Source organism: Pteropus medius, unplaced genomic scaffold (assembly GCF_902729225.1).
Source record: "Pteropus medius unplaced genomic scaffold, Ma_sr-lr_union100, whole genome shotgun sequence".
Classification (NCBI taxonomy): Eukaryota; Metazoa; Chordata; class Mammalia; order Chiroptera; family Pteropodidae; genus Pteropus; species Pteropus medius.
In genome coordinates this window covers 6417252-6443434 of record NW_024342471.1, presented here as the reverse complement: position 1 = coordinate 6443434, position 26183 = coordinate 6417252, and the positions used below count along the sequence as shown (strand labels likewise).

Here is a 26183-nt window from a genome sequence, read left to right as displayed (position 1 = left end):
GAGGATTCGAGGTGTTGATAACTGCAAAGCACTTAGGAGAGCCCTTGGTAAGCTCTGTACAAGTAAAGACAAATAAGTAAACACCTCTACCAGTATCACCACTTCTCCTATTTACCGTTTCCACTATGGCTCCTGCTGCTGCTGCTGCGGTACTCCCCCCCGCACCGTGGTCACTGTTCTAACTACAATTGTGATTACAGTTATCGCTATGACGCTGGTACTATCCTCATTACTGTCGTTTCTTCGACTACTGTTGTTACTCATCTGGTCACCCATTACTCTCAGCCCTGCTTCTGCTACTGCCCAGGCTGGAAGCCTGTCGTGCTCACTGGGACCTGGTCACTGCAGCCCAGGCTGATGGGCCAAGGCCTGCCAAGGCCTGGGCAACAGGACAAGGAGAAGGGATGCCCTTTGCCCTGGGCGCTCAGGGCAGATGCACCCTGGAGAGTTAAGGTGCTGCTGGTGACTGGTCAGCTCCATTTTACTCCAAACGCACCTGCTTACCCTTGGGAAAACAGGAGGCTGTTAGGGCAATTTGGGGCAGCAAGGGGCAGCTCCCCATCCCCTGCCCCTGGCCTCAGGACTGCCCTCCCCGCTCCCCCGCTTCTTCTCCCACTCACCCGCTTGCCTGAAGATGTGGGATCTGGCACATACACGGCGCTGTGTGTGTTGGCACTGGGCTCGGTTTTTGAGACCTTGCCTCTGTCTCGAAGGAACTTGGACTTCACACACCCCATCCTGTGGCAGAGAGAAGGGAGGTGAGCCTGGCTGGCCCTGAACCCCATGCAGGGGAGTCTTCGATGCTAGATTCTAGGCCTCCTGCCCCCAGCTGCATCCCCCTCTCTTTCCCCATCTCACCTCCCCTGCCAACCCCATTCCTCCATCCTCAACAAATGGAGCTCACCCTGCCCTTGTCACCTCTGGGCTTCCCCACGTCCCTGTCGGCCATGCACCGCACAGAGCTGACAAGTTGTGATAGTCATATTACCGAGGACTCTGCCATGGGGAGTTTATTTAGAGAGTAAATCATGAGGACCATCGAAATTCAAAAGGTAGAGCTGGGGAGCAGAGCGGGTGGTGGGCACAGCTGGCTCAGTGGTCAGAAGCCTGAGCTGACACTTAGTCTCCCTCCCAGCACCTCACTCATTACTCCCCCTCCTCCTCGTCTCAGTTCCTCATCAGCAGAATGTTGGAAGCATAAGGGAAAGCATGTAGGTGGGGAGATACTCAGCTCAGTGTCAGGCTCAGAGCAAACAGTAAAGTAAAACTGTAATGTAAGAATAAATTACCATTTTATATTGAATGACAAAGATGAGGTTAAACAGTCTAGCTAAATAATAGTCAAACACCATATTCCTCCTATTATTTTATAATTGCCTTATAACAGCTCTCTCTCTCTCTCTCTCTCTCCCTCCTTCCCTTCTTTCTCTCTTAGATTTATTTGGTCATTCATTCATCCATTTACTCAGCAAACATGTGTCGAGCACCTTTCTAAACCACAAATAAGACAAGCAAGTTCATGCCCTTACAGAGCATACACTGAAGACGAAGGGGAGACACAGGCAATAAACAGGCAAATTGATAAATAACGAGATAAATTTAGATACTGGAGAGTGTGAGGACAATAAGAGGATGTGACAGGGAACATCTCTGTGGGCCCCCTATAGACAAGGTGGTCGGGGAAGGCCTCTCTGAAAAGGTGATGTTAGACCTGGAGCCTGAATGATGCAAAGGAGCCTGAATGATGCAAAAGAGCCAGTCATATAACACTCTGAGGGAACAGTGTTCCAGGCAGATGGAACAGCAAGTGCAAAGGTCCTGAGGCTGGAATGTGCTTTGAGAGAATGAGGCACCGAAAGGAGGCCAGTGTGGCTAGAGATCATAGGCAGAGGAGAGGATGGTATATGACAGAGGCTGCCACATCTTGTACAGCCAGCGAGGAGTTTGGATTTGATTCTAAGGATGATGGCAAACCATGGAAAGTTTTAGGCAGTAGAATGATGAGATTCAGCTTAAATAACCCCACTGGCTGCTGGGTTGAGGATAGACTGTCAGGAGCAGGGCAGGGAACCCTGTCCACTGCAGTTGTCCAGGCATGGGATGATGGTGGCCTGACCCAGGGTGGTGGCTATTGAGGTAAGACGCAGACAGATTCAGGGGCCATTTTGGAGGTAGAGCTACAGACCGTGCTGACGGATTAATTAAATTTAAAGATACTTAGAGAAAATACATTTACCTGATCAGAGTCAAAACTTATTTGTAAAAGTGGCAGAAATATTTCATTTCTTTTCTCTAAATGCGTATATGTATTTGTGGAGGAGACAGGCTGTGAGCAGCCCCATAAGGAAGTAATCGTTTTCCTCATCTGCACAATTGAAATTTTCTTCTAAAACAGAGCTCATTTATACTTAGCTTGTTAAAATAAACATGTGTTAGTGGTTTAAGAAAAAAAAAAAATCCCAAATTCTTAGGCTTAAGGAAGTGATTAAAACAATTTAAAAAAAAATTTTATTTACAAGGATGTTTCTGTCCTGGTGGGAATTGGGAACTATTTACCACCTCAAGACCTAAGTGGTTTCTGCCTCATTTGCCTTTTGCGAGGAACCAGTTCAGACTCCTGAAGTTCTGGATCATCGATTTGAAAAATTATCACAATTAACCACTGCTTTATAATGTACTTGTATACATTAAAATTTTTTTTTATAGGGTTTATTCGAGCCAAACTGAAGAACTATGTTGGGAGCAAGATCTCAAATGCTCCACCTGTATTTTTATGCGTTTAAAACAGAAACCAACACCTCTTTGATTTGTGATAAATATGTATCACAGTTCTGGGAAATAAAACAGAGTATTATGTGGTGTTGTAGAGCATAACATTACATTTCATATGTTTTGATCAATAAGAGGGCGTTCTGGGAAGAGCACTGCTGTGTGATGTGAGGCTGCTCCCTCCACCTCTCTGAGCACCTATCAAGGATCATTTACTTCACAATTTACATATTCAAGACAGTCACAAGGTCCTGAGGGATGGGCCTCTGAAGGCACTGTGTTCATGTGTGATTCAAGGCCGTCCCTGAGAAAGGATGGTGGGGTTTTACCTCAGAAAATGGTAAGGATGGTGGTGAGCACTGAGTTATAAGTGTAAAGGTATCTGGCACACAGTAGTGCTCAGAAACGTTAACCATAACCATCTCTGTTTACTAGCAAGTATGGCCCTGTCCTGGAGCATAAAGGAAGCACAAATTGCAATTCCTTTAGCCCACAGGTTTAGAGATACCACAACACTAGAGAAGTGAACTTTTTAAAATAGGGAATTCTCATTGGTTCAATTTTTGCACAATAAAGTGTGATTTTTTTAAAAAGTGATATACCTGCAGGAGTCCAATTGGCATAAAATGTGAGTGTCCTCCTGAACCAAGAGAACCATTCCACCTCCATGGTGCATGACTGCTCGACCTAGAAGTGTAATGTGGGCCACATATACAGTTTAAAATTCTCTATAGCCACATTTTTCAAAGTAAAAAGAAACGAGTGAATTAATTTTCAGGTATATTTATTTTCCCCAATGTTTCAAAAGTCTTATTAATGGGTAATCAATATAAACATTATCAGTGAAATAATTTACATTCTTTTTTTCATGCTAAGTCTTTGAATCTCAGTATGTATTTTACACATACAGCACATCTCAGTAAAGACTTGCCATGTTTCAGGTGCTCAATTGCTATCTGTGGCTAAAGCTACTGTAATCAAGGTACAGATATAGAATATTTCCATCCTTGCACACAGCAGAGGCTGGTCTTTCCCATGTCTGTGTCCTTCAGCACTTAGCTCAGCGACTCCCTGGCACACAGCAGGAGCATAATGCATGGTTAGTAGGAAAATGCATGCCCAGAGCCTGTGCTCTATGTAGTTGCTCCAACATAAAGGTGTCAGGACATGGGTCGTGCTCCAGGACAGAGTTGAGAAGGGAAGACTGGACATAGATAATTACATTCCCAAGTCACATATAAAGAAGCTGGCAGGGATTGGCATAGTCAGAGCCATGCAAAAATTGCTAAGATACTTAGTGAATGAAAACAGCAAACTACAAAACATATAATATCGAGCCATTTTTGTAAAGTATAGTTATATCCTGGTTCTGCCACTAACGTGTATGTTTAGTATGTTCGTAGAAAAACAACATGTTTATAATAACTGAGCAGCAGGATGACAAAGTTGGATTTTGAAGAACAGGGAGGATTTCAATAAAAATTTGGGGAAAGTCAAGAATGATCCAAAGAAGAACTGACTTCCAAAAAGGATTTGAGGGAGCTTATAATATTAAACCACGTACAGAGCACTTCAAGGCTCATGAAGGGTTATGCTATGCCATTCAGAAAGGAAAGATTACTGAACTAGAAGCCTAAGGTATGACCACTATTGCCACTGGGTACTAGATTTATCTCTGAGCTTCCTAGAAACCAAGATAAATATGGGAACTTGTACATTGTCACCATAAAATTCCAGGAAGCATGGCAATTTTTTAATAGAAACAAGTATTTTTTGAGTACTCAATAAAGAGAATTTATTACGTGGATCCTCATATAAAGGTCACTGAAGGACACAGTGGACAGTTTCTCCAACTGTGATATGGGAACAGAATCTGCAATATGTTGATGAGTGGTTCCCAAATAGACGGGGCTGATGTTTGGGTGGGTTGGGGGAACCATGGGATGGGGCGCGGGTAGAGATGGGATGAGGGAAGAGGTTTACATGGCCCAGGACCTCTCAGTATGGTGGAGACTGCAAAAGCCCTGTGGCAGGGTGGCTTGAAGTGACTTTAGAAATGTAACAGAGTGCCTGGCTACTCTGAGTGTGACCAGCATGAGGACCAGCATCATCATCATACAGGAGCTGTTAGAAATGCAGAATCTTAGGCCCAACCTCCCAGATCAGAATGTGATTCTTGAGCTCATTCTAGCTGGGAAGCACCCATGCAGGGAACATCCTTTGTGCTTGCTTCCTCAGCAACCATCCCTCTTCTGGTAACAGCACATGGATTTTCCTGAGGAAACCAGCCTTCTCCCACTCAGCGCGTAGGGTTTCAGGTTTCATGTCCCCCTGGCAACCAGCAGTGGTTGGTTTAGCTGTTGGCATGTATGTGATTGTAGCTGGGGCAATCAGATTCTACCCTGGGATTTTGCTGGAAAAATTAGGGAAAACACATTCTCTTTGTTGTTGATAGAGATGTAGCTGTAGATGTAGGAACCTGGAGCTCTTGAGAGTCATCCTGACATCACAAAAGATGGAGGGCAGATTGCTAAGCAATGGAGACAAAGTGATTCCTGAAGACTTGTTTGAACGCCTGGATCCAGCTATGCTTGAAGCTTTTCAACCGCAGGACTTTTCCAGTTCATGAGTAAATAAATTCTCAATTTTGCCTAAGCCAATTTGAATTGGATTTCTGCCACTTGCACCCAAATGGTCCTCTGATTCTTGCATAGTCCTGAGCCACACCCTAGAAAGAATGAACCAGAGTCTCTGGGGATGAGAGCCTACAATCTGCATTTCTAACAATTCTTCAGGAGATTCTTATACACTAAAATTTGTGACCCACCAATGTGGTGGAATGAGGGCCTAGCTTGGGGTAATAATTCAGATCTGAATCTTGGTTCCGCCTCTGACTGGCTATGTGATCTTGGTTAAGTCACTTCCCTTCTCTGAGCCTCATTTTCTTCTCTGAAAAATAGGAGGCATTTGCTTCTCAGGCTTGACCTGAGGTCCTGTGTAACAGGGATGTGAAAGACTTCTTAAAACCTCTGAGAATGTACATGAATCTTGTCTAATGTGATTCAAAGCCAGGCTGTGAGAACAGAAGTGGCCCCCCTGGCTCCATACTAGCTTAGAACTGCTGACCCCTGGCAAAGACACTTCCTCAAGCCACTGCTGAACTCCTGGAAGGTGAAACCGGCTCCTCACCCCCTCAGCTCCCGCAGGCACCACATGGGAGGGGAATGAGAAAGGTCAGCTTGCTTGCCCTGGCTGCTTCCCATAGTCACCATGGTGGCTGCGGAGACTCAGAGTAAAGTCCAAGGTGGAGAGGCCAGGGCTCTGCCTGAGCATCCTGTGGAATGGGTGGGAGATGGTCTTCTGGGAGCTTTTAGGCTCAAGTAGAGGTCTGCGAGGGCTAGGGGGTGAGGAGCCTAGGTTATGGTTCTACCTCTGCCACAAACTCATTTTTTGACCTCAGGCAAGTCTTGACCTCAGGCAAGTCTCATCCTCTCTCTGGGCCTCAGTTTCTCCAAATACGAAGTGAAATGTTGGATGGTAAGTTCACTGAAGGGAACAATTGTAGTTCTTTCCTGCATAGCATCTGCTTCCCCTTCTTCTGGTAACAGCTCCCCAGTTTTCCTCTGGGAACCACCTCTCCCCCATTTCTCAATTCGTGAGTTGGGGTAGAGCTGACTTCAACCCCTAGTCGTAGAGGTTAGTCTGTGACTAAGTCTGGCCAATCAAATTTGCAGTAGTAGAAGCAGAGATGGGCATGTGACTCAATCCTGGCCAAGGAAAGTCATCCATTGGGCTTTGGCTGGAAAAAACGCTTGCAGTTGCAAAACAGAGCCAAGAAATGGAGAAATACAGATTCTCAAGCCCTTGGATGTAGCCCTACCCAAAGCTGATATGCTCATGGACTTTCCAATAACCTTCTTCTGCTTGAGCCAGTTTGAATTGGATTTCTGTCTCCTTAAACCTCAGCGGGATTGCAATTCATACTTCAGTGTAAATGGCATATGGCAGAGACGTCCCTGATAGCAGGTTTTGATAGAAGAGGATACTAGAATCATTAGAGTGGGTGAGGATGTGTCAAATCTGGACCCCGCAAAGCTAATGGCACTGAAGCCATGTCTAGAAAGTATCTGGCATGTATTAGGCCTCCATATATATTTGTAGAGTGACTGTATTGTGTCCAAATCTCTACAGGCCTTATCTACTTGGCTGAAGTCAGCAGGACCAGAATTATGAACTTGATTTTCAGATGGGGAAATAGAGGCCCATGGCAGAGAGAGTCCCCAATTGGTCAGTGGCAGGTAGGATGAGAATCTTGCTCTCCTGCCTTTCATCCTCCATGGGGGTCAGCATCAGAGGTTGCAGTGGGGGAATTGGAAGGCAGGATGAGGAACCCAAACAGGAAGTTCAGGATGGCAGACCGCGGGGGGCCGGGCTGTCTATTTAGAGGAACTTTCCCTTCTCGGAATAGCTCAGCCTTGGGGGTGGGGGAAAAGTCTACCCCGATCAGGGGCCAATTCCCTGTGGAGTTTTCAGAGCCCTACGGCTCCCTCTCCTTGGGCTCCCTGACTGTCTTCTGAATGAACTAACCAAATCCTCAAGTGACTGCTGTCCCTAATGAGGACAGCAGTCCCTAATGCTGTCCCTGATGCTGTCCTCAAGTGACTGCTGTCCCGTTTTCTGACTCTTAGCTTCTTTCTGATCAAAGAGCTCAAAATTTTGACTTTGCAAACAGGAAGGGATTGGAGAGACCTTCATCATACAGATAGGAGCAGCAGAGAGGGCAAGTGTTGTGCCCTGGTTTACACAATAGCAAGTGACAGAGCAACACACCGAAGAGGAACTTGGGGCCTTTGGTCATTTGCCTGATTCAGGCGGAGAGTTGGTTCTGAGATGTCTGTGTTCCAACTACTTGTTCCAAACACGTAGTAAGTTCTTAGCATGTTGAATGTTACCACCGGATCACCTGGTCAACTGTGGAATCCAAAGGCGACTGTGAACCTCCTTAGAATAATTTTATCCCTAAGGTAGGCAGGGTGCAGGGAAGTTTAGAAAATATAGGCTGGGATTTGAAGTCGGAAAAGAATTGGGTTTGAATCCCCGTTTCTCCCTTTTACAGATAAGCAAGCGAGCCTTTTAAAATATAAACCAGGTCACATCCCTTTCCTGCTCAAAATCTCTGGGTGCTTCCGTCTCAAGCACCCCGTGGCTGGCAAGGCTCCACGATCTGGGCCCCCTCAACCTCACAGACCTACCACCCCTCCCTCGATTTTTCCATTCCAGCCACACTAGCCTCTTGCTATTCCTCAATGCACCAACCATGCTTCCACCTTAGGGCCACTGCACACGCGGCTTTCTGGAATGTTCTTCACCCAGAAAGCTTTTTTCACTTCACCCAGGTCTCTTCGCAGATCTTTTTTCTCAGAGAGGTCTTCCCTCATTGCCCTGGCTACGACAGGAACTTCCATCACTGTCTAGCCCCTTCCCAGCTGTGTCTTTCATGGCTTTAACCACGACCTAATGTGGTGACCACGAGGATGGGCCTCTCAGATCTCATCTGCATAGAGTGGAATTGACCAATGGCCCCAGCTGCTGTTCTTTGACATCCAGCAACTGTTGCCATGGGCTGCTCCCAGCCAATGACTGAGCGTGGCAGGGTTACTGAGGGCTCCTTGACAGCCTTGCCAAGCCTTCCGTAGAACCGCACTGCAGTCAAAAACACTTCCGCTTCCACTTCCCTTCCTTCTTTCCCTCCTTTCCTTTCTTCTTCATTTGGAATCAAACATGCCTTGCCATCTGATGGCTCTCTTAGCCTCTCCTACTTTCTCCCAAGGGTACTTCATCTAATAAATTTATTGTATATTTAATATTCCTGAGAGTTTGCTTCTCAAAGGACCTGAACTAATGCACACCTAATATACTACCTGTGGATTTATCATCTGTGTCCCCATAGAATATGAGCTATGTGGGGGTAGTGACTTGTTTTGTACACTGATGTATCCAAGTCCTATTAGGATACAGTCCTGTTAGGACACAGTAGATGCTCAATAAATCCTTGAATTATTGAATGAAGTCGCTTCAGCTTTCTGGGTGTCCCAGTTTTCCCCATATAAACAACAGTTATGAATGTATGTTTAAAACTGAGAAGCGCTGTCTGTGTTTATCTGCTTGGAGAAGAATAAAGTTTTTCCTTGACTGAATCTGAGGGGAGTTTTCCCCCTTCAGACAGTCCACAGTGGCCAGTTCACCCCAGGGACAATATTCCACACTAAGCTCCCGCCATGCTCCAAGGTCAGCTGGCCACAAATCTATCATCTGCAAATGGAAACCTCAAAGCTGCAATAATGCCTGCTCTGACCCTTTTACGGTTACTTTTTTATAGCTGACAGAGCCCCAGTTTCTTTTATTTTTTGGAGGGTATGCATTTTTTTTTAAATTACCTTTTATCACCTAGGAAAACAGTACATCATCCTTGTTAAAAATGAAAATATTACAGATAAATCTAAGGTGCCCTTAGATTTCTCCCTGTACAAGTCCTCAATGGCCATCCCTTCCCTCTTAGGTAGCCTCTGCGTCTGCACTCACTTCGCCCTTTACTCTTTTGGACCACTCCCGCTGGACTTCCAAATGCCAGCACCTGCATCTCTTTGCGTGAGAGATTTCTCTGTGGCCACTGGTGCCTGCTCTGCCCATGAGCTTGGCAAATGGAAGTGCTAGAGATATATGATTTCCCCAGGACAGCTCTCAAACAGTGACCGACAGGAGCAGGTGGATACATGTCTCAGTTCCCTCACCTCTTGAGTGGGTTCATGGCCTCCCAGAGCTCCCAGTGGAACTGAGCTCCAGGTACCCACAGGGTTGAGTGGCTTGTTAACACACCTCCATGGACTGCCTTCTCTTCCCAGTTTCGCATCTCCACTCTCCTACCAGAATTTTCTGAGATCAATTCCCCAAAAAACCAAATAGTAAATGCATTTGAAATCTTTTCTAGGATTTGCTTCTGGGGAAACTCCAGCTGAGACATATATACCCTTGAAAAGTATAGAGTGTGTGTGTGTGTGTGTGTGTGTGTGTGTTAACATCAAAGGAATTGTCCTGCATGGATTGTGAGGTAGTATCCTTCTATTTTCATTTTTTGGATGAGGAAATTGAGACTCAGAGAGTGAAAGAATTTGCCCAATGCATCACAACTTGTATGGGACAATGCTGGCACTCCATCTCGGGTCTCCTGTGCTCTGTCCACTGTTCTTCGTTTCTCTGGCAGAGATGAGGGAAGGTCTCCTATTCTCTTGGCTGAACCTAAGTCTCCTGGGCCAAAGGATTTCAAGGTGATGATGGGAGCTCGGGTAGGTGTCTTAGGCCAGAATTAGGAATGCAAGCCCCAGTGCAGTGCCATCCAGACGGTGCAGTGACATGCAGAGGGTGCAGCATGTGTGGCCACAGACACTGGCCAAGAACAAAAGCGCATTTTACATGCAAGCAAGGCTTTCTTCTGCATCATTACCCATGCCTCTGAAAGTACACTAAAACTCCCAGTCCTGGGGCAGAGGAAACTAGAGAAATGGGGCAGCGATCAAAGTGCTGTGGGGGTTTGTTGAGAAACACAGAGGCTAAGAGAGATTGAACTACAAACTAGCTGTGTGACTTTGGTAAAGTTACTTACCCTTTCTGGGCCTGACGTTCCTTTTCTATAAAAAAAAGAGAGGACTTTTAAGATTGGAGGGCAGGCCTTGAAAACTCAAATGACTGGAGGGGCCCACAGGGCCATCCACATGAGGAAGGTGGTCCACCAGACAAGGGTGGTGCTCGCTGGGCAGCTTGGGCAGTGTGCAGGGCAGCCCCTGCTTGGCTTCACCAGTGTCGCCATGAGTGAATAGCAGAGGAGCATGGGAGATGGAGGTTCTAGCTCCATGACTGATAACTCTTCCAGATTTTCAAAAGAATACAGAAATCTAGATTTATGTGAGCGTTCTTCTCTTTAAACACTAGCAACCACTGAAAAAGAATTGCCGTTTGAAGCCAAGTGAAATACATCTGTGTGCTGACATATATCAAGCAAGGGAGGGGAGAAGTTGTTCAACATTCTTACATTCGATATTTTTGAGGTCCTACTAGGTGCCAGATGCCAGGTGTTAGAGATACAGTGGTTCAGGAGACAGACATATCCGTGCCTCTTGGGACTTACTTTCTAAAAGAATTTAAAATCCAAGCCCTGGCTTGTCCTCTGAATGCAGAGGGGTAAAGTCCCCAGACAGCAGCCTGTTGGAGTGAGATTAAGATTTATGCTTTCCATACCTACTAGGATGGCTATACAAATAATAATTTTTAAAAAGGAAAATAGCAAGTGCTGGCGAGGATGTGGAGAAATGGAACCTTTATACAATGCTGATGGGACTGTAAATTAGTAAAAAACAATGTGGCAATTCTTCAAAAAGTTAAACACGAATTACCATATGACCCAGCAGTTCCAGTCCTTAATATCTACCCAAGTTGCTCAAAACAAATACACGTACATGCATGTTCACAGCAGCACTATTCACAATGGCCAAAAGGTGGAAACAATGCAAATCTCCATCTATGGATGAATTGCTAAACAAATGGTGGTATATACACACAATGAAATATTATTCAGCCATAAAAAGGAATGAAATACTGATACATGCTACAATGTGTATGAACTTTGAACACATTATGTTAAGTGAAATAAGCCAGACACCAAAGGTCACATATTGTGCTATTTGGTTGTTTATATGAAATGATCAAAATAAATTGATCCATAGAGACAAAAAGCAAGTTGGTAGTTTCCAAGGGCTGAGAGAGGAAGGCATTGGGAGTAACTGCTTAATGGGTATGGTGTTTCCTTTTGTGGGGTTGAAATGTCTTAGAACTACATAGAGGTAGTGGATGTGAATGTACTAAATGCTATGTTATTCACTTTTTAATTTTATAATGTTATGTGAATTTCAGCACAAAAGATATTACTACATAAAAGTGCTTTGCTAGGAGGGTTTAACAAACTATGATATATCCAAACAGTGGAATATTATGTGACCATAAAAAAAAGTCAAGGACATAGAAAAACGCTTACAATGTAATGCTAAGTGAATAAGTGGGATAAAAATTGTATATGCAGCATTTTAACTAATTACACTAAATAAAAAGTGCACAGAAAAGAAGACTATACAAAAGTAAACTAAAATGTTTGTGATTCAAAATTTTTAAAAATGCTCCTTGGTTTGAGTATCTACCAAGTGTCAGGTACAGTGAACGAGGTGGATGATCTTTGCCCTCCCGCAGCCGAGATCAGGAGACCTGGGACAGAGCTGGGAGGTAACAGACCCATATTCTTCTCTCTTCTCTATCCCAGACCCCCTGGGAGACCCTTCCAGGTCTCAGCCCTCTTCTCCCACAAAAAGAGAGGGCCACAAGTGCCCCTTCTGGAGAGCCACCCAAGAAACACCTGCCCATGTGCCCACGGCCACACATCCAGGATGGTCCCAGCAGTATCGTTTGTTGTAGTGAACACGTGAAACAACCTGAACGTTCATCGACAGGGGAATGAGAAATAAGGTAGGGTGGTCACCTGCGGGGACACTCCACTTAGAAGGAATAAAATAGACCTCTTTTTCTCATCCTGGCTAGACACTGACAACTTAACCATAAGAAGGTAGCGGGGAGAACTGCAGATAGTATTTACATAGATCTGAAAAGACACAGAAAAGGATTCTATGCATTGTTTATGCATCTGTAGATATGTGATAAATTTATAAAGGCACAGGCTGGAAGGACTGTAATTCATGACAGCGGTTGCCTATGAGAAGGGAGAGAAACAACTGAGAGGGACACAATGTGGGGAGGCTTCGATTTCATCTCCTAGTAATTTTATTTTTTAAAAATCTGAAGGAAACATGACAAAACACCATCATTTGATAATTTTAGGTGGTGGATTCCTGGAATATTTAATATATAATTCTCTTCACTTTCTGTATTTTAACCCCTCCTCCCATAAAAGGGTCAGTGAAGAGGAAGCCTTGGGATAAGGGAACTGTTATTTATTGAGGACTTTCTCTATGCCAGCCACAGGTTACACTAGTGGTTCCCAAAGTGTGGTTCCTGGACCAGTAGCATCAGTTTCGCCTGGGAATGCGAATTCTCTAGGTCCTGCTCCAGACCTACACAATCAGGCACTCTGGTGTCAGGGCCCAAATATCTTAACAAGCCTTCCACGTGGTTCTGATGTACCGCTCAAGTTAGAGAACCACTAGGCTAGACCGTAATAGCTATGACCATAGTTAACATGTGTTAAGCATGTATACCTGTCAGGCAGTGCTCTAAGACAGCAGTTCCCAACCTTTTTGGCACCAGGGACCGATGCTCCTGTGAGAATCTAATGGCTGATTATCTGAGATGGAGCTGAGGTGACAATGCCGGGAGCTGAGGTGGCAATGCCGAGCTCTGAGGAGTGGCTGCAAATACAGATGAAGTATTTTGCTAGCTCACTAGCCTGCTGCTTACCTCCTGTAGTGCAGCGGGTTCCTAACAGGCCAGGGACCAGTACCCCTCCCGTAACCCAGGGATTGGGGACCTCTGCTCTAAGAGCTTTCCTTCAGTAACTCAACCTAAATAACCCTTGAGGGAGCCATTATTATTATTATTATTATTGATTTTTATATCCATTCTGTAATTATGGAAGCAGAGACACAGAAAGGCCAAACCCTGGCCCAAAGTCCCACAGGCAGATTGCTCCCAGAAGCCACCTTCCTTAACCAGGACGCTCAACTGTCTCTCACATGCAGGCACTCTAACATACTCTAGCTCACTGCAGTCTTGGAAGAAAGAATTAATAGCCGCATTTGACAGATGAGGAAACTGGAATTCAGAGAGGGAGAGTGACTTCCACAAGGTCTCAGGAGGAGAAAAGTGATGAGGCAGACATCCCGCAGTCTATCCAGGAGGTATTGGGGTTTGACCTAGACCTGCTGGGGATCAGGGCCCAGCGGAGAAAGAAGAAGAGGAGGAGGAAGAGAGTCCTCAGCTGCAGCCCTGCCAGGGTGTGGCTCGCAGGTCACGCCTACGACCAGCTGTCCCCTTCCCCACGGCCGCTGCCAAGTCGCCGTGACCCGTCACCCACCCGCACTGGGGAACCGTAAAGGCCTCATAAAGCCCCATCCCTTCCTTCTCGTTTTTTCTTTTTCAGAAGGGGAACCTGGATGGCTCAGAGAAGTGGCGGTTCCAGCATAAAGTCACTTGGCGGCCTGAGCTTCCCCTTCGCTTCAGCTTTGGTAGGTTGGCAGCTGGGCAGTTTCGCCCCTCATCTGGGCACCCTCCCGCCTCGGTCTGCCCAGTATCCCACGGCCTGTCTGCCGCTCCCCCGACGGTACCTTCCCATTGTACCCCAGCCTGCCTTTCCCACCACTTGGGCTCCCCAGCAGCCGGAGGACCTTCAGATTGAGCTCGCTGGAGGGTGACCCTGTCCCCGGTCTGTGGCACTCACCTGGGCGCCCGCTCCTCGTCCCGCGGGCAGCCCGGATCCTCGCAGCTCGAGCGCCCCCCCAGTTCAGCAGTCCCCGGGGTCCCGGGTCGCCCGTGCCCAAGGAAGACGGACTGACCGAAGAAGAGGTTAGGGCCCTCCGAGCGCGGGTCTTTTCGGGCTCCTTTGGCGCCGGACTGCCCGGATCCACCTCCCACTTGCCTCTACGCCTCCGCGGTGAGTTGGTGCTGGAACCGGGGATACAGTGACGCCCACAGGCCATCTGGGAGCCTAAGCCGAGCCCGGAGCGATGCTAACCCCGCCCCAAACCATCCTAACCCCGCCCCCGGAAGATTCTAACCCCACCCCTGGGATTCTAAACTGCGCCTCCACTTCCAGAATTCTAATCCCGCCGCCTGCTGACGAAAGCACTGCCCATCCGAGGCTTCTAACCCAGCCCCGATGGATAATAACCCCTGCCCCAATAATTTTAACTTCTCCCCCCAAATCCTGACTCCATCTCTCTCCCCCAAATATGCTAACACCTCTCCTCATGAATTCTAATCCCGCTTCCTAACATATTAACCTTGTCCCCAGAGGTTTTAAACCTCACCCTGGGGTTTTAAAACCGCCTCCCCAAGAACCCCAACAACCAGTCTCCTCCTCCCAAGGTCCTCACTCTGCTCTAAATGATTTTGAATCACATCTGAAGGATCTTTAACTTCGCCCACCGGAGGTTTCTAATCCTACCGCAGGGATTCTAATCTAGTCAATCGAAGGATCCTACACCTCTCTTCAAAGGATTCTATCCTAGCCCTCGAGATTTATAACCCTAACACCCTGGGCTTCTAATCCCGCTCCTGGGTGATCCCAGCCTTGTTCCCAAAGGATTTGACTCCATCCCGCCAGATTCTAATCAGGTCCATCCAAAGATTCTAGTCCTGCCCTCCAGGAATCCTATCCCGCTACCCCTATCCCCAATCGAAGGATTCTAACCCTACCCTATGGGCTCTGACTGGGTTCTAATTGCCCCCACCTCCAAACATTCTGATCCGTTTCCCCCACCATTCTAATTCCCTCTTTCTAGTCAGCCCTTCCCCCAAGCCGAGTCCCAAGCCTTCCTGGCAGTTCTGTGGTCCGCGGTTTCCGCTCCACAAGCCTTGTGCTATTCAAACGCCATTCAAGGTTCCTGACCCGCGGGAACCACTCTGGCTCATTCTTGGCCGATTTCCTGTTGGTTCAGAGGACTTCAAAAACGGGGGCGGCGGTAAATCCGACCTCCGGGAAGAGAGATGCGGGTTCTGGGGACATGAGAGGGTCATTATCAGCATCAGCTACGTCTTTTTCCATAAGTCTGCCATTGTGATGGCAAAGGACCACAGATAGCTGAAACATTCTCCTGTTAACCAATTCCTCTTCCCGCCGCCACCCTGGCCTCCTCCCTGCCCTTTTTCTTTTTCTTTTTCTTTCTTTCTTTTTTTTTTTTTTTTTTTTTTTTTTTTTTTTGCTATTAAAGTAATGGTGTAATATAAATCCTTGTACATGTTCCCAAAGCTCCTATCAATTTTATTGTCGAATGCTTTTATAAATAAAACACACCATTATAAATGCTCAGCTTGATGAATTTGGGCAAATGTATACTCCTGTATAACCACCATCCTAATCAAGATATATAACACTTTTATTACTCCAAAAAGTTCCTTTTTACCTTGTTGCAGTCAACTTCTTCCACCCATTGCGTTAGGTAACTGCTGAATGTCTTTTTGTCATTATAGATTAGCTTAGTCTTTTCTAGAATTTACATAAATGCAATCATACAGTATGTTTCTTTTATGTCTGTCTTCTTTTACTGACATTGCTTTTGAGATTTTCCATGTTGTTACACGTTCCAGCATTTTGTTCTTTTTCACTGCTGAGTAGTATTCCACAGTGTAGATGTATCACTATTTGTTTATCCATTTACTTTTTGATGGACATTTGGGTTGTTTTCAGTTTGGGGCTCTATGAATAAAGCTGCTATGAACATTCATGTGCAAGGGTTTGTGTGGACATGTTTTGATTTCTCTTGGGTAAATCTTTAGGACTGGAATTGCTGGATCATATTGTAAGTCTATGTTTAACTTTATAATAAACTACTAAATTGGTTTTTAAAGTGATTAAACCATTTGCATTCCCACCAGCAATGAATGGTTTCTATTTTCCATATCCTTGCCAGTTTGATATTCTCATTGTTTTTTAACTAAAAAAATTTTCCCATCTAACTCATATTAGCATCAAAGAACATTTATTACAATTACAAATTTTGTCCTGAAACACTGTCTTACCACTCAGTATTTGGGGTGGTAAACCTTTTGTCCATTCAGTCATTCATCCATTCACTTATTCATCGTCATGGGGAATATAGCTGACCACAAAAAGTGGCACTAAATACTGCATTTTTGGAGTCAGACTAGAGATCAAACCCTGGCACAACCATTTATCAACTGAGTGATCTTGCATAAATCATGTCACTTCTCTGACCTCAGTTTCCTAATCTGTCAAGTGGGAATAATAATAGTATTTACTTTTGTGAGTCATTGTGAGCATCAGCTAGCATCTTACGTCCAAGGGTGATAAGGATTATAAGAAAAACAAAGCAGGGCAAGGGGAGAGGTAGCAGGGGTAGGAGGAGTGATGGTGTGACTTGACACCTGGTCAGGGAAGACTTCTCTGAAGTGGGGCTATGTGAACAGAGACCAACTGAACTGGGAGAGTACATCATATGATAATCTGGGGGAAGTGTGTTTCAAGCAGGAGGAATAATAATAGCAAAGGTCCTGAGATGCAACCACACTTGATGTAGTAAGGAATACAAGGAGGCTAGCGTAGCCGAAACAGAGTGGGTGCAGAGGAGAGTGATGGAGATGATGTTGGAGAGGTAGTGGGGATAGCTTGTGAGGCCGTGAATGTCTTGGTACTGAGAAGATACTTTAATTGACATAAGATGACAGCCTTTGGAGGTTTTGAGCAGAGTAAGCCAGACTGGCTTGTGTTTTAATGGGATCTCTCTGGCTGCTGGGTAGAGAATGGATTGGAGGGGCAAGGGTTAGCAGGAAACCCAGCCTGAGCAAGCTGAGGCAGTCATCCAAGGGCAAGATAATGGTGGCATGGGCTAGGGTGGTGGAAACTGACAACTGTAGGAGCTCAGAGAAAGAAAAATGAAAATGTTTGAGATTTCATGGATATGTAGAAGGAGAGTCATTGCGGCACTGCTTTTACCAGGAAAGGACTGGGAATACCTAAATATCCATCACTTGGGACTGGGAAAATAAATGATAATACAGTAATGGAGTACCAAGCAGTTGTCAAAAAATATAAAGATGTAGTCTACGGCCATGCCACCTTGAAGGAGCCTGATCCCGTCTGATCTCGGAAGCTAAGCAGGTTTGGGCCTGGTTAGTACTTGGATGTAGGCGTAAAAAATTTTAAAAAATAAGGGATCGTAAGCTGACGAGGTCAATCAAGGGTTGCCTCGCCAAATAAATAAATAAATAAATAAATAAATAAATAAATAAAAACACTAATTGTATTTCTATACACTAGCGATGAATATTATGAAAATAAAGTTAAGAAAACAATTTCATTTACAATATCACCAAAAAGAATAAAATACTTGGGAATAAATTGAGCAAAAGAAGTGCAAGGTACTCTGAAAACTAAAAAAACATTCTTTAAAGAAATGTAAGAAGACCCAAATAAAGTCATTGCGTGAGATGGGAAAGATAACTCATGGAAAAGACATCCCTTCATGAATTGGAAGACCTAATATTGACAATACTCCCCAAATTGACATAATCTCTATCAAAACTTTGAGTGTCTTTTTTTTAGTAAAAGTAGACAAGCTCATCCTAAAATTCATATGGAAAGGCAAGAAACCCAGAACAGCCAAAACAATCTTGAAAAAGTAAAATACAGTTAAAGGACTAACACTTTCTAATTTAAAAACTTCCTTTAAAACTATAATAATCAAGATAGTGTGGTATTGGCATTAGGATAGATGGAACAGAATTGAGAGTCCAGAAATAAACCCTCACAGTTATGGTCAAGATAAGGGTACCAAGACAATTCAATAGGGGAAAGAATAGTCTTTTCAATAAATTATGCTGGGACAACTGTATATTTCCATGCAAAATAATGAAATAGGACCCCTACCTCACAATACTCACAAAAATTAGCTCAAAATGGATCATAGACCTAAATGTGTGAGTTAAAACTATAAACTCTTAAAAATAGATCTTAATGATCTTGGTTTAGGCAAAGCCTTCTTAGATGTGACACAAGTGACAAAAGAAAAATGGATAAACTGGACTTCATAAAAACTTAAAACTTGTGCTGTGAATGATACAATCAAGAAAATGAAAAGACAATACACAGAATGAAAGAAAATATTTGCGAATTATAGATCTGATAAAGGACCGGTATCCCGAATATGTAAGTAACACAGCTCAATAATAAAAAGATGACATAATTGAAAAGTGGGCAAAAGATCTGAACAGATATTTCTCCAAAGAAGCTATATAAATAGCTAATAAGCACATGAAAAGATGCTTAATATCATTAGTCATTACAGAGATACAAATAAAAGCCACAATGAGCTACCACCTTACATCCATTAGAATGGCTATAATTTAAAAAAAAGATGGATAATAATGAGTGTTGATGAGAATCTGAAGACATTAGTAGCCTCATACACTGCTGATAGGACTGTAAAATGGTGCAGTACCTTTGGAAAACAGTTTGGCAATTCCTCAAAAGGTTAAACATAGGGTTACCACATGACCCAACAATTCCACTCCTAGGTACATACTCAAGATAACTGAAAATGTGTCTACACAAAAATTTGTATGTGAAATTTTCATAGCACCATTATTCATATTGGCAAAAAGTGAAAGCAACTCCAATGTCCTTCAAAGAATAAATAAAATGTGGTACATATATACAATGGAAAGTTATTTGTCAATTAAGAGGTAGAAAGTACTTATACATGCTACAATATGGATGAACTTCAAAAATATTATGTTTGATGAAAGAAGCCAGTCACAAAAGACCACATATTGTGTGATTCCATTTATATAAAATGTTCATAATAGGCAAGTCTACAGAAATGGAAAGTAGATTAGTGGTTGCCTAGGCCTGGGAGTTGAGGAGAAATAAGAAGTAACTGCTGATGGGTAGGGATTTTGGGGGCGGGGGAGGGTGGGTAATAAAAATGTCCTCAAATTGATTGTGGTAATGGTTGCATAGCTCTGTAACTATACTAGAAATCATTGAATTGTACATTTTAAATGGATGAATGCATGCTATGTGAATTATAATTCAATAAAAATGATGTTAAAAAAGAACGAAGAAACGCCTTACTAATAGAGAACAAGCTGGTAAGGGGTGGGGCAAGGTATACAATAACTTCTATTGTATTTTACCATTTGCATAGAACAGGAGAACAAATGTGTGGGAATTTACAACATGTCTGGGCTGAGTCAAGAAGGGCGCACATAAGAAGCTGTCCCAGTAGTTTCTTGCAGGAAAGGGAACTGTGTAGCTGGGTAACAGAGGAGGGAGGGAGACTTTCTGCTTCCAGTGTACCCTCTCCACTCTTGAACTTTGATCCGCTTGGATATATTAACTATTCAAAAATAAAGTCTATTAAAAAAAAATCAGAGACTTCATGGACAAGATAGAATTGAGGCTGGGCAGGATTTTTAGAGGATGAAAATAGTCAAGAAAGTTTCCAGTTGTGCACTTGGCAGTGGGTCAGGGGTAGAGGAACGATGGAAGCAAAGGTATTGAGGCTGCACCGACTGCCTCTCGCTAGCTGAGACTTCATTTTCTTGTTTGTAAAGTGGAATGATAAGAGTATCAACCTCACCAGGTCATTGAATTATTGCACAAAAAGCTCTTATTATTGTGCCCTCGCTCACATCACCTCGATTAACCTCTTTGAGATAAGTATGACTATAAATAGATGGCTCAGAGAGGTAAAGACACTTGTCCAAGGTCACATCGCCAGCACGCAGTGGAGCCGGGATTTAAACCTGGGTCTCTGAGTCTCCAGTGTGCCTCCAAAGGCTGTTCTCGTAATGACTACACAAATTCAGTGTTCTCTGGACATTGAGAAGTAGAGAAAATGATGCTGACTAGAGGACATGATGCAGGATTCAGTCCTGGAGGGAGGGCAGGAGCTAGGGGACAACACGAGCTTCACATTACAGTGGATCAGATGCTGGCTCTTTCAAAAATATATTTTCTTATTTCCCGGGGCATTTGCATTTCATATTTCAAATTCTTTAGGACCACTGTTTATTGTTCTATATTCAAAACAGGATGGGGATGGGGAAGAGAGCCACGATCATCATTTCGGGGTTCAAATATTTCCCCTTTTATTTGCAAAGTAGCCAGTGTTTATTTCACAGCTACACCCTCTCAGGCGGGAGGTTACTGCTGCCCTCATTTTCCAAGAGAAGTAGGTGAAAATCTGAAAAGACTAGCCCTTGAAAAAGTCACAGCAGCCCCCGGCAGGTCCTTAAACTTTCTTCTAAAAAGGTTTTCCATCCTCCATCTTTTCTAGCCCCTCCTCCTTGCCTTATTTTTCTCCAGAGAACTTGTCACCTCCAAGCACTATAGTACATATTTATATATTAATCTTTTTATTGTCTCTCTCTTCTACATTTTTGCAAATTCCATGCAGATACTATTCTTATGCCCATTCTACAGATGGAGAAACTAAAGCTTAAGGTTTATTAACAGCCAGTTAATGATAGTGCTGAGAGTCACACCCGTCATTCTTTGATTAATTCTATTAATATTTATTAAGGGCTTACTAAGCACATCTCTGCCAAGGACTGGGTACACACCCATGAAAAATAGACAAGATAGTTGTGGCCTTCAAGCAACATTCAATTCATTTATGGAGACAAAAACTTAAACCAATAACTTAGATACAGAGTGGAAAATGCTATAGTAGAGAGAAAGGCCCATGATATCATAGGACCAAGTAGGAGGAACATTGGTCCAGCCTGGAGTGCATTAGGACTTCTTGAAGTAAGTGATCAGTTGAAGTTTAAAGGATACTAGTAGAAGATTATAGCAAAGGATATTCCAGACAGAATGGACAAAGCTTGAAAATCTTGAGGGAGGAACAGCTAGGCCTGTTAGATGAGCCACAAACCTGTGTTGTTATGCCTGAAGCCCTGGCCATGCACAGAAGGAAGATGAGGCTAGAGACGGCAACAGCAGTTGATAAGGAGCTGGGGCTTTCTCCTGTAGGCGACCAGGGAGATTGCCTTATGGGACAGGTACGGTTCTAAAGGTAGCTGACCTCCTGTTCAGGGGTATGGCGGGTTTAGCCAGGGATGGGGATGCTGAGGGGTGGTAGTGCCCCGTGAAGTTGTTTTTCTGCCCCCAGCTGCAAGGCCACCTCCAGCTGACGGGTCCCCCCAGGGGAGTGAGGAACAGTTCAGTTTCACAATCACCCTCCCCCCTCCTCCCACTGTCCCCGGAGGCCAAGAAAAGAGGAAGCACTTAGAGAACTTCCTCTTGGGTCTGGGTGCACTGAAGCTCAGGCAGGTGGGAGGGTGGGGGGAAGGCAGGGCAGAGTGGGACCTGGCCATCCCTGCATTCCCTGAAGTAAAAAGTCCTGGGCCCCAGTCCTGCCCCCATTCAGTGGTGGCCTTGCTCCTGCCACCACTGAATGGGGGCAAGACCGGGACCCAGGCCTTTTTACTGAAGGGTGCACTCAAGCCTGGGAACTAGGAGAATGGGTTCACGTCCCAGCAATTTTAACTAACTGTCTGTTCCAGGGCAAGATATTGTCTCTGAGCCTGGCACCTTGAAAGCGCACTCTTACTCAGCAATTTAAAACTGAGGTGATGTGTATGAATTAACATGGAGCGATCCCCAAGATGTTGGTGCATAATAGTTTAGAGGGTACATTCATTTTTTTAAAATAACATAGTTTTGTATTTAGCTATATGTGTATGTAAATGCACAGAGAAAGGTCTGGAAACTACACAGTTGACAATAATAGAGGTTGCCACTGAAGAAGAAAGGAATATTGGGATCAGGAAAAAAGAGATGATAACTTATTCTCTATTTGTTTAAAAAATTTAATCTAGACTATATTTATTTTTATTTGTATAATTAAAATACATACAGCAAAATTGACAGTTTTACAATAAAACCCTCATAATCACTACCTGCATTCTACCATTAACATGTTACTTGTGTTATCCTTCTATCCATTCATCAATTCATCTTTTAAAAATGTATTTCAAAGTAAATGATTTCAGCAGACATATTATTAACTAGAGTTAATGTTTGTTTACAGTATTTTAATGTAAAATTTACATACAAAAAGTGCACAAGACCAAGTAAGTGTTCATTTGCTGAATTTTTACAAATGCATATGCAGCTATGTAATTTCAACCTCATTAAGGTACACATTTCTATCACTCCAGAAAGTTCCCTCTTGCCCTACAGTGTATTTTAATTGCCAACATTCTGTGAATCGGCATTCAACGCAGGGCTAGGTAGGTATACGATAAGTGCTCAATAAATGTTTATTGAAGGAATAAATGAGTCTAAGAATAAATGTGTACATGAACTGCTTCCCTGAGGGCAGGGCCATAAGTTTTTGTCTTACATTCCCCACTGAATTGATAGACAATAAATGCTTAATAAAGGTTTATTGATTGTATTAGTTATACATTGCCATGTAACAAATTACCTAAAATTTAACATCTTAAAACATTATAAAATTATTATCTCACACACTTTCTGTGGGTTGGGAATCTGGGAGCAGCTTAGCTCAGTGGTTCTGGCTAGGAGCCTCTCATGAGGCTGCAGTCAAGGTCAGCTTGGTCTGCAGTCATCTGAAGGAGTGGGGCTGGGTGGTCCATTTCCAAGATGATTCACTCATGTGACTGTTGGCAGGATGCCCCAGCTCCTCACCATGTGAACCTCTCCATATGGCTGCCCGAGTGTGCTCATGACACGGTTGCCCCCAGAGTGAGTGATCCAGAAGAGCAAGGTGAAACGTCAAATGGGTTACACAGGTCACCCCTGTTCAAGGTGGGAAAGATCTACACGAGAGCATGAATACCAGGAGGTGAAACTAATTGGGATCTTGGAGAAGGTAGTCATTATGAATATGTATCCAACTTTTCTGAGCACTTACTTGTGCTGGGTGCCGTCACAGGAGCTCCCTGAGAGTGCGTGAGGGATGTCATGAGTCAGAACCAGCCCCTACCAAGATGTGTGTGTGTGTGTGTGTGTGTGTGTGTGTGTGTGTGTGTGTGTGTGTGTGTGAGAGAGAGGAGAGAGAGAGAGAAGGTGGGGGTGGAGAGGTCAGACAGACATAAAAGCAGAGGTGTTATAGAGTACAATAAACATCACGATAGCGGTTTTTTAAAAATTGCTTTTCTGTAATTTATATTCAGGGCACAACATCATGAAAAGAAAGTTTATTTTCCTCCTTATTATACAACTATATGCTCCTCCAGCTTAGAGGCAACAAGCATCACTTGTTTTGTATATCCTTCCAGAATTATTCCATGCATATACACAAAGTCATTCCCCTCCACCTTTCAAAAGAAAGCACTATGCAAAGTGTATTGTTCTGCACCTTCCCTTTTTTTTCCCTCTTGCTCTATCTTGGAAATAATTTCGTAACAGTACATAGAGAGTAACCTCATTCTTATTTATGGCCACACACTATTCTATTGTCTGCCTGAGCCATGGTTTATTTAACCAGTTCCCTGTCACTGAACAGTTTGCTTATTTCTAATCTCTTGTTATTAGAAAGAAAGCCATGATTTTCCTTGCACATCCACTGTTTCCACTTGTGTGAATATAAATGTAGACGTTCCTGGCAGTGGAATTGTTTCATCAAAGGATCTGTGCATTTAAAATATGGGTAGATATTGTTAAATAGGATTTTTATCAACTTACCCTCCCGCCCACAACGTATGAACATGCCGGTTTCCTCATACCTACAAACTTTCCAACCTCGCCAGTCTAATAATTGAAAAATGGTTTTTCGATGTAGTATGAATTTGGATTTTTCTTATTACGAGTGAGGCTGAACAATTTCTGATCATGTAGGCCTGACTGGGTGGTTACTGCATCTGGATGCACCAAGTAACATTATTGAATAGTTACATAAACTTAGAATATAAGCTCCATGAGCCCAGGGTTCAAGTGCTAAAAAAAATAGTTGTGGAATAAATGAACGAATGAATGAGTCTAATCGAAGTATGTGAGAGGCTGCTGTTTTCTGAGCGAGGAGAGAGCCCTCTTCCCCTCCCTCCCCTCTGGAGCTGCCCTCTCCTCTTTCTTCTTCTTTCTTCCCCATCTAAGTCAGGTCTTAGCATCTCTCGTTTGGTCTTCGTCCCAGCCCTTTGCCCCATTCCCCAGCACCCAGGCTCTCCTCTGCTCTCCAGTTAAGCCTCCTCTCCAAGTAGCTATATTTACTTCTGGAAAATGCAAGCCCATGGGGTCACTCTCCATTGCCTATTCTTCCTAGCCTGCCTTTCCTTAAAAGGCCTTCTCCATCTGCCCACTCCTCTGGTTTCTCCTCTGATTTGCATACCCCTCCCCCACCTTGGCCCTCACCTCACACACCCAATGGTCCTTCAGCAATAATAATGGTCACATTTATTGAACGCTTATATATATACTTTTGCATGGATTATCTTGTTTAAGCCTCACGATAATCTATGAGATCTCTGAGGGTGATGCTATTATTATCCACATTTTATAAATGAGAAAACCAAGATCCAGAGACATTTAGGGGTTTACCCAAGATTGCTCAACTAGCAGATGTCAGAGTTGGTATTCAAAACTCACTCAGTCTGACCCTGAGCCTCTAACCACACTGCACTGGTGCAAATGGCCACCAGTCTTAGAGTATGTGAAGTTCCTTCGAGCTCCCTGGAGTTTGCACCTGTCGGCCCCTCCTGGAGGGCTCTCTCTTGTCTTGTCTACCTGCCAAAAATCTTGCTTGGCCTTCAAACTCTTGCTCATAAGTCGCCTCCTCTGCAAAGCCTTTTCCATCTTCCCCAGAAAGAGCTGTTTCTCACTGATTTTACAACTGAGAACCTTCTGCTGTGATTATTTGGGGACCGGCCTTCCCCATCAGGCCAGGAGCCCCCAGTGGGCAGGGACTGTTTTATATTTTCCTCTAGCGTCTAACAGAGTGTCTGGCATAATATTTTCCTCTAGTATCTAATTGGTGCTCTCTAAATGCTTGGTGACTGAATGACAGTGGCCCCAGGACTCCTCCCCAACACACAGTTGTGAAAGGACTGTTAGGAGTCTCCAGTTGGAAGCTGGGAGGGAGTAGGAGGTTGCCGTGTCTCGAAATGAGAGGGGCATAGTGTAAGGCGTTGGGGGGACTAGAGACAATTTCATTAATTTCACCACTTGTCAATGGGGCAGGACTGTTCCCACGGGATCTAGCTGGTAGGGAAGTTACATCCTTACCCCAACCCCCAGAAGCTTTTGGGAATCAGCTGTCCCACCCATAGGGGGTTTCCCTCTTTTTCAGTGCCAAGATAGGAAGGTAGGGACTCTAGATGAAACAGGAGGAAGTGTGGACGGAGTTCTCATGCTCAGAGTCTGGGTTGCCCCAGCCAGGGCCTTTGGACCTCAGCAACTAGGGGTTACATGGCTTTGGTAACAGGGTAGTTCCGGGGTAGGTGGGGACTTCCTTGGGGTGTGAGGGAAATTGCTCCATTGCTAGAGCTGTAGGGTAATAACTGCCTCTCAGCAGCCCTGTCACTGTGCCCAGGCTAGGATTGTGGGCAGTTTCTGAGTTTGATCTTGCAAAGCCCTCAGGCCTTTAAGAGGAACCTCTAGCTCTTTGGCCCCGCCCCTAGCCAACTGACTCCTCCCTCTTACTGCTGCCTCGCTG

At 44.3% G+C, this 26183-nt stretch overlaps 1 protein-coding gene across 1 annotated transcript in view; it reads right to left on the bottom strand.

Moving 5' to 3' along the window:
* The window catches only part of HCK (HCK proto-oncogene, Src family tyrosine kinase), a 33839-nt gene extending 19298 nt beyond the window's left edge, over positions 1–14541 (bottom strand). The window contains exons 1-2 of the mRNA XM_039864043.1: positions 14261–14541; positions 621–738 (exon numbers count right to left, since the gene is read on the bottom strand). Of these exons, the coding sequence (XP_039719977.1) occupies positions 621–737 (117 nt within the window). The 5' untranslated portion in view covers position 738; positions 14261–14541. The remainder of the gene's footprint in view (positions 1–620; positions 739–14260) is intronic.
* Positions 14542–26183: the final 11642 nt, after the last annotated feature.